At 32.6% G+C, this 9,621-nt stretch overlaps 1 protein-coding gene across 3 annotated transcripts; it reads left to right on the top strand.

Annotated features, from left to right (window-relative positions):
* Window positions 1–776: 776 nt before the first annotated feature.
* LOC127938524 (beta-soluble NSF attachment protein) lies at window positions 777–9,328 on the top strand. Of its 3 annotated transcripts, none has more exons than XM_052535187.1 (11): window positions 786–966; window positions 3,405–3,484; window positions 3,738–3,854; window positions 4,638–4,684; window positions 5,053–5,130; window positions 5,938–5,993; window positions 6,145–6,229; window positions 6,325–6,429; window positions 6,514–6,582; window positions 7,246–7,296; window positions 7,870–9,328. In XM_052535187.1, exons 2-11 carry the CDS (start codon window positions 3,436–3,438, stop codon window positions 7,969–7,971), a joined length of 759 nt encoding a protein of 252 aa, XP_052391147.1. In that variant the 5' UTR covers window positions 786–966; window positions 3,405–3,435; the 3' UTR covers window positions 7,972–9,328. The 3 variants fall into 3 exon arrangements, with proteins under 3 accessions (XP_052391148.1, XP_052391147.1, XP_052391146.1); XM_052535186.1 differs by lacking the exon at window positions 786–966 and adding an exon at window positions 1,986–2,198; XM_052535188.1 differs by lacking the exon at window positions 4,638–4,684 and having other exon boundaries at window positions 777–966.
* The last annotated feature ends 293 nt before the right edge of the window (window positions 9,329–9,621 follow it).

The raw sequence follows: 9,621 nt of genomic DNA, 5'->3' as shown, positions 1-9,621 counted from the left end.
TCTCTCAGCAAGTTTTTATTCTGCTTGTCCTCACTACAGCACATGCAGTTAAATCATGCATGTTTGCTGTTCAGTGCCACACTGGTCTCTAGCTTGCTGTATGAATTCACTCTCAGACAACATAAACCAGAACAACACTCTGAGAGCCAGAATATTCATATTTATTTACAATGAAAGTTGGGTCTTTGCTTTTATTCTGGGTGATCCCAAAATTACCAAATGCTTGGGCACAACAAATACGATGCATTATGGATAGAAAGTAGTACATAGGATAGGAATGAAAGTGCACACTTCAAATTCAGGTTTTATAATGGCTGCTATGTCTTATAGTGCACTATAGGAAAAGGGTGCCAGTTTGCACCAATATATTGTTCACTCTCCATGAATAAATTGTGATTTTTTTTTTAAAGAAAAATATATCATTTAATGTGAATATTTGATAGGCCAATCTTAATTTAGTATGCAAATATTGCTGTGCTATGGTGCTTTTTGGTTGGATTTTGAATGTAAAATATGAAATATAAAAATAACAATACAAATTATAATGATAATATATGTAAAAAAAATATATATATTTAGTATTGAATAATATAAATTAAAAAAGCTATTTTCCAGGCATAAATAATAATATTTAATTAATAAAAAATGAATAAAACATACACAAAGTAAACATTTACAAAAAAGGGTTGGATGTAATTTTTACATTAAATAGATGGAGCTGACTTAATTGTGGGTGAAAACAACTATAAAGATGAAAAATAAAACGGAAGTAAGAATTCAAATGCTGTTAATCTTTGATACAGGGTGATTGTAAATGTTAGAGTATGCTGACTTCATAGATGTGACATTTCAATGTTTGATGTTGAAATGCTCTTTTATCTGACACAGGTGAGGTGGCCTTTGGTGTGACGTCATTCTGCAGCTGTGTCCTGTCCATTAATATTTAACATTCTTTGCTGGCCGCAGGTGAGCATTTCCTCTTTGTTCTCTTACATTATACATAAAAGCATCAATGGAAAATCACCAGCAAAACTCCATTTTACTCTGAAGGCTGTGTCTGAAATCATAGTGAGCTGCCCACATTCTTAAGCTACTTATAATGGCCAGAGATACTGGCAAGTTTTAATACAAGTTACCAATAGTTATTTTCCACATATTGCTGCAAACGAGTGCAGAGGAAAGAAAACAAACCATGCTTTCCTGAAATGAGTCTTATATAAACAAAGGAAGGAAAGGTGTGATGCTTTTATTGTACTTTGTTGATGATTTGATTCTTGAAAGTACACACTCCTATAAAGTTGTTTTCTTCAGCCTGTTTCTTTCATTGTTTTGCTGTCTTTACAACTTTAAGATATTACCTATGTTATGTTATATATCACTCTATGTCACACTCACATTTATGTTTATAGATTGGTTATTCTTATTCAGTAACTTTTTCTTTGGGAGTATTTTACAGTGCATATTCACTGTTTGATGAAAGACCCAAGCAAACTAATACTGAGCTACTTTCAGTGTTTAAGCCCTTAAACTTGTAGTGAACTAGTCTTGCGATCTACAGTACCATCTAGTGCTCAGTATGCAATGTGATTACTTCGTCATAATATTCTGCAGTGGCATGGCAGGAGCTTGTTGCCGATTAATCAACATCGTGGTGAAAGCAAAGCAAATTATATATGAGTCAACCTGAACCAACATTAAGCCTACAATATTTATCTTCACATACTCTAACTAAACTAAACCACACATCTAATCAAAAGGGGGGGGGGTAAATAATATAAAATTGAGGGTAAAATAATTTAAAAATAAATCTAGGCATAATTTCTTACAATATAAAATGTGCAATATTACGTAACGCGCATTGATGTGTGTGTATATGGGAGTTGTAGTTTATTTGTGTTCGATTCTTTTTACCGGCCGTTCATTTAAGCTTGGTTGCAAAACAACAAATCCCATAATGCTTTGCTCGAGCGTCCTGAACGCCTACGCTTAATAAACGCAATGACAGTAATCCCCCGCTGTCATAGTGACAGATCGCGAGAGAAACGAGCAGATAAATGAAAATAGGTTTTAGTGTTTATCTGTTCATTTAACTAGGAAATAATGGACAATTCCGGGAAAGAAAAGGAGGCAATTCAACTTATGGCTGAAGCCGATAAGAAAGTGAAGTCTTCCGGCTCTTTTTTAGGAGGAATGTTTGGGTAAGATTAAATACACGCTTCTTCCTTCCTTTTTATCCGATCAGTCCGCTAGTCTGTTAAGATATACTGTCAATATGATCATGTTGCCAAGGTTTAGCTTTATGTAAATCAGTTAAAACTGAGTTTTTAGTTCATAAAAACGAAAAATAAATGTGAATTTTATTGTACAAGGGCCCAAGCTGTGACAGGCCGCTTTGCGCATCAACCGATGGAAAAAAAGGCTTGTTCATTATAATGCATAGTTGATCTTTTTGAATAACGATTTTTGTATGTTCATAATTAATTAATTAAATAATAATATAACTGATGCGATTTTATGATTTGGCCACCAAGTAAAGTGTTATTGCGTTGATGGCGTATTAGTGGCACAGTGGCTTGTTTTTATGTCACTATAATAATATTAAAAAAGGGAACACATGTACAATGCTACAACCTTGTTTATTAGATACAGATTTTATTTGTTACTTCTTTTTTATATTTACATATGCACTTGAATTTTTAGTCTGTTGCACATTATATAATAGTTATTTAAAATTAATATGAAACAAATATATGGTACTATTTTAATATTAATATTATTCGTATTACATTAAAATATCTACGTGTACTTATTTTAAATATCCTGATTAATAAAACAAAATATTAAAATAATTTAGAATTTTTAAATATAACATTTTTCAAATATACATTTAAAAGTATAACTTTATTTTAATAATTATAATTTATGGATTTAAACTTTACAACAATGTCTGATTAAAGCCATTCTTCAGTTTAATTTCCTTTTTTTTTTTTTGAAGAGCTCTGTGTCGACAGTAACAGTGAGATGCTTTATTGACAGTCCAAACATATTGAGCACTTATTCAGTCTTATTTATAGTAAACAAGCTCTGACCTAGTATGATGTGAAACAGATTTATTTCAAATAGGTTTAATTAATATGATATGAGGCACTTGAAAACTGACCCGATTGAATATTCCCACCAGGACACAAGTTTTCTAGGCCTTTCTGTTTATCTGTCCAGCTATAATTTTCTGACTTAACCCAATAATATATATACAATAAAATTTGTCTTGGTACATCAATATTAACCAATATTAATAAAGTGTTTACCTTCTAGTTTGTAGATTTGTTAGGGCAAACGTTATAGTTTTCATTGAGGTATTAAATTGCAAAAAATGCATAACTGAATCTTCTCACATCTTTCAGAGGAAATAATAAAGTGGAAGAGGCATGTGAGATGTACGCCAGAGCAGCCAACATGTTCAAAATGGCCAAAAACTGGAGTGGTATGTGCTTTTTAGTGGTGCAGACATGACAAGCTTCTGTAAATCTTTAATAAGCAGAATTGTATTATATAATGCTTAAAAGGTCATTATGTAATAGACCATGTATAACTGCTAAAATATACATATTTCTGAATGAAAATAATCTCATTAAGGAAGTTATCCTAATGTCATCTTGAATAATTCTACAGCTTGGTTTGTAATTGACAGGATATATTATGATGTTTATTATATATTCATATTCTGCTGTATCCAGCTGCAGGCAATGCTTTCTGTCAGGCGGCCAGACTTCACATGCAGCTTCAGAATAAACACGATTCAGCCACCAGCTACATCGATGCGGGAAATGCTTTCAAGAAGGCAGATCCACAAGGTGAGGTTCACAGATAACTTCCAGCTTCATGACAGTCGGTTGATTTATTCAGTATTAGCAGATGTTGATACATGTCAAGATGAATATGTAATATATGACTGTTGCTGATCCATCATATATGGCCCTGGAGCTCAAAACCAGTCTTAAATCACTGGGGTAGACTTTAAGCAATATCCCAAAAATCATTGTATGGGTCAAAATGATAGATTTCTCTCTTATGCCAAAAATTAATTAGAATATTAAGTAAAGATCATGTTCCTTGAAGATTTTTTGTTCATTTCCTACCGCACATTTTGTCCTCATTTTCCTACATTTTGTTTAATATTTAATTTTAATTCCAGTTTTCACATCATAACGATCATATTATATAAATGCGTTCTAATTTTCATCTTTCCCTTTTTATTTAAATTAATAAAACAATATATATTCATCTTTCACTTTTTATTTAAATTAATGAAACAATGCAGAACACTGGCCCTCCAGGACCCATTGCCGCATTGCAATTTATATTAGGAGGTAGAAATTATGCCACAATCCACTCACAAATGTGTTGCAAAAATCATAGAAAGTGTGCATTTGAATATACAGTGTATTAAAAATGTAAGTAGGTATTTACACGCGTTTACATGGGCTGTATGTATATATATTATAGAGTAGATTCAAGAGTAAATCACTACACATATAGACAATAGGATTCAGATATATTGTGTTATTTCCATATGGTTGATCATAAGTCTGACTGTCTAACTCTTCCTCCTCCTTCTCTTTAATGCTTGCGATTAGAGGCTATCAAGTGCTTAAACGCAGCCATTGATATTTACACAGACATGGTAAGATGTTTTTGTAGCAGTCAAAATCATAGTTGATATAATGTTCATCCAGGCTGTTCCATTGCTGTACTATGTCATTTTGGGTATTTTTAAACAGCATTTCCAGTTTTAGCTGTCTAGCAATCCACCAACTATCCCAGCAGAAACTCACATAGAGCAGTTTAACATTTTATGACAGGCATCCCTCCCCTTTTCAAAATCTGGGAGAAATTTCTTAAACATCCCAAGATGAAGCCTAGAATCTGTATCCAAAGCACATATGGAATCAACAAAGCATGTAGATGTTCAGATAGAAAAGTTTGATGGATACTGAATGAGATATTCAACTGACAGTCAGGTTTATAAAGTCTCCTCCGTTCTGTCTTCAGGGAAGATTCACCATCGCAGCCAAGCATCATATCACAATCGCTGAGGTGTATGAATCAGAGCTGGTGGACATTGAGAAGGTACAAAAATGATATTTAGTGTAAACTGAAGGTGCATCTTACACTGAGAATGCAGAGTGCTGTGAGACAGCTATCATTTGTAGGGCGTTGTATTTGAAGTAGTACAAGTATAAAACACAAAAACAGCTGGATTGATGCTTCTAATTAAACAGATATTCATAATTCAGGTTTGAAAATGTTTATCTCAAAATACATTTTAACCAGATTGCTGTCTAGCCACCAGAAAGGCTATAAATCAGCACATTATAAATCTGCACATTTACATGCGCTATGTTTAATACACCAAAAATGTTTAAGGTTATGCATGAAATGTGCTTCTTTTCTCTGTGACAGATCATAGACAGTTAAACAAAAACCCAGTTGAGAAAATAATATAATTATAATGTACCGGTATTATTTATTTTCAAATAAGGTCACATTTTAAATGAGGTTCTTTTCCCAGAGACTTTATAAATGGTCAAGAGAAGAAGAAAAAAAACATCAAGAGAAAATAATATTTTTCATTCAAAATAATGTATAATATTATGTAATAATAATACGCAAAAAATATTTTGAGAAATATTTGAATGTATTTTTTTAATTATTATTAATGGATCATTAATCTTTCATAGTAATAATAATAATAAAATAATTTATTATAAAATCATTGAAATATTATTAATAAAAAATACCAATGTAAACAGCTTTTATAAAGGTTTCTGGAGTTTTCTTTTGATAGTTAGCAGCTATATAGCTATTTGTTATGAATGTAAACACTCAATGTCTGTTACCTTTAAGATTGAGATTTCTGTTTTTGATTCTCCAAAGGCGATTGCACATTATGAACAAGCTGCTGACTATTACAAAGGAGAGGAATCAAACAGGTAAGGCTGCTTAGTAGAAGCCAGATAATAAAGGTCTTGTTTTTCCTCCCACGTTTAACCACTTTGTTTCTAAGGAGAGGTTTCTAAGATTAATTGAGGTATTTTGAATGGTGCTTTAAGCTTTGATATGATCTGTTTGCTTAATTTACAGCTCTGCAAACAAGTGTCTGCTGAAGGTGGCTTCATACAGCGCTCAGTTAGAGCAGTACCCGAAAGCAATAGAGATTTATGAGCAGGTAAGCCGCCATCTGTCGGTCTCCTGCAGATTCTTGCCACATTACTCGCTCACCAGCAGTTGCTAAATCACTCGGGAATTCCTGTCTGTAAACAGGTTGGAACCAGCACCATGGACAATCCCCTACTGAAATACAGCGCCAAAGAATACTTCTTCAAAGCTTCCTTGTGCCACTTCATCGTGGACGAGCTAAATGCAAAGGTCAGCTCTCCGTCTCCATCAGGTCAGAATACATGATTATATATGGAGAACTGCTGCAGATAATATATGGGATTTCTGTTGTAGCTCGCTGTTGGAAAGTATGAAGAGATGTTTCCAGCCTTCTCAGATTCAAGAGAATGCAAGCTTCTGAAGGTTTGTTATAATACAGTTTACTACAGATAAAAACACATTTTATAATCAAACCATATCTGACAGGACTGCTATGTTTTCCTCTCCGGAAGTGATTTTCTTATAGCATCTTTATAAGGGTACATTTTATAAAGGTGGCATGCATGTATTTACACAACAGTTGAATAATGTTATGACTGTGATTATTGTAATTTTCAATAGCATACATGAAGTATTTAAAATTAAAAGGAACTTATTACAGAATAGGGCTGCAATATTATTATCTTTTTACGGCATAATCTTCTTTTTTACTCATCAAATCAAGAATTCACATTGGTTTTCTTAGTAGTGGTAAACTGTTATTCTTATCTGAAATAAACTGTATACAGAAAGTGGGCAAAGAATGTTCCCCATCACTGATGCAGTTTGCATTGCTGCAAAAACAATGTGTAAAATGAATTTAAATTTTAAACATGACAGTCGTAATAGGGCATTTATGTTCATTTTGATGCCATTTTTTAACCATTGTTAATTTCCAAACTCAGAAACCTCCAATTGCATAATATCATGATGAAAACCACTCTGAATTTTTCGCAATATCCAGGCAATCCCTCGCATTGAGTTTTGCACCACTTTCAGAAATGAATATTCATTGTTGTATACTTCTAAGAGGTTTTGTCCTTACAGAAACTTCTAGAGGCACATGAGGAGCAAAATGCAGAGGCTTTCACAGAAGCGGTATGACTTTCAGCTTCTTCTTCTTAAAAAAAATTGATATCATTGTTCCATTTTATTTTTAAAGAGTAAATGAAATATATTTTTCTAATGTTAAAATACTTAATACTTCAACCGCTGGCATGAGTCTGGAGTGGGTCATGTCGAAAAGTTCGTATTTACGAGTTAAACGCACATGTAGAAGAGGGAAACTGAACTTTCTTTATATCCCAGGTTGAGGGTATATCTGTTGGAAAATATGGCATTTTTTTCATTTACTGTAAAACTAAGATGTACAAAATTTTATAGTATTCTAAAATCACAATAAAATCTAAAACAGTTAGATGTATAGTACCTTTTTAACTTGATAAAAACACTACACAAAAACATAGCTGATGTGCATTTCTTTATCTTTGAGTTTTGCTGAATAGTTTTGTTGGTATATCGACATCTTTCTTTGATAAGTAACTTGAACTCATAAATTCAAACTTCCCAGGAGGAGTTGAATGCACCATATCTACTTCTTTGCAGTTTGTTTTTGTTGATGTTAACATCACAGATATCTCGTACTGTCTTCATTCTTTCACCGTCTTTTAGGTGAAGGAGTTTGACACCATCTCACGCTTGGACCAGTGGCACACCACCATGCTTCTGCGGATCAAGAAGACCATTCAGGGGGACGAGGGTGACCTAAAATGATCTGTACGGTGGGGCGATCACCCACTGCATGGCACCCTCCTTCTCCTCTTCCAGTTTTCATCAGTTTTGTGCAATGGCCAAGTCCAGGTTTCCCAAAACAGTATGTTAAAATGTATTGCTACAGCATTTGTAGAGAATATACTTATAAGCCTGTACTGATACATTGATATCCAGTTTTATAATATAGCACATATCAAAATATAGCTCCGGTTTCTCTGTTGCATTACGAGGGTATTTTTGGACATAACAGAGTGAACCGGTTCAGGAGAGGGAAATTCAAGAATACAGTTTGAGATAGTCCTCGAGTTCTTTTGCAAAAGTTACTGAATTGCATCGTGCTAGCGCTGCATGAATTGTACAGATAGAATTATTCAGTCAGTGCAGCAGCATTGTGTATTATTATTATTATTATTATTATTATTATTATTATTATTTTGTTGTCTGCTCACACTAGTTGGCACGCAGGCCTCGAAATGCTTTTGTGCACATTTAATAACATCAGATGTTCATGCAGAATGATAATTTCAGTTTCCCACAATGCACCATTTTGAATTGGTATTTAAGTGATTGCAAAAATGTCTTGTCATATCCAAATTTTAAATAATTTCTTATTTATTATATTATTTAAAAATGTTACTTCTGGGTTGTTTTCTTAAATGTATATTTATTTATTTCGTTAAATTGTTATTTGAACTATTAGTCACATAATATTATTAATTTTATAATATTATTAGTCTGAAATATTATAAATATTATTAGTCTAATAATATTGTGTTAAAAAAAGTAATTGAACTAAATTTTACACTGTCTATCATCTCCATTGGCACTGAAATTGATGTGTTTGTAAAATCCTTGTATAACTCTTATTAATATTCTCAAAGTGTGTGTGGTGTTGTGAATGCATAGCTCATGTACACTCTCCACTCCTGTGGTCTTTAGCAGCGTATGTCATTCTGTGTTCAATGTGTCGTGACGTCTGTATTTTACCAGATTCTAGAGTTTTTAAGAAGCCATGAAGACGTACAGTACCAAACAATGAGCTTTCCCACAGAGCCACCGATGTCTTCGCTGAATGTCTGTGAGAATGTACAGAAATAAAAACAAGTACTGAAATGGCTACACAATTTAGGCAAGTGAAAGTCTGCTATATTACCTGGTTAGTGGTGTTCTCTATGCCATTATAACTGTAATTACATTTTGGTGTGTAACTCCTGCACTGTTTGTGCTGCAGACTTTGACAATAACTCAAATAACGGTGTTTAAGAAAACATAAATATAAGAAGTATGTGTAAATATATCAATTTAATTTTGTATGTATGTAGAATATTTACAAAATAAATTTGCTGCCCAAATCAAATTTGATTGAGTACCGGTACCCACAATATATATATATATATATATATATATATATATATATATATATATATATATATATATATATATATATATATATATATATATATATATATATATATATATATATATATATATATATATATATGCATGCATGCACGCACGCAGGCACACACACACACACACACACACACACACACACACACACACACATATATATATATATATATATATATATATATATATATATATAGACACACATACACAGAGACACTTACATTTCACATAAATTCTCTA

The sequence above is a fragment of the Carassius gibelio genome, chromosome A20 (genome assembly GCF_023724105.1).
Source record: "Carassius gibelio isolate Cgi1373 ecotype wild population from Czech Republic chromosome A20, carGib1.2-hapl.c, whole genome shotgun sequence".
NCBI classification, from domain to species: Eukaryota; Metazoa; Chordata; class Actinopteri; order Cypriniformes; family Cyprinidae; genus Carassius; species Carassius gibelio.
This window is presented reverse-complemented; position numbering and strand designations above follow the sequence as displayed.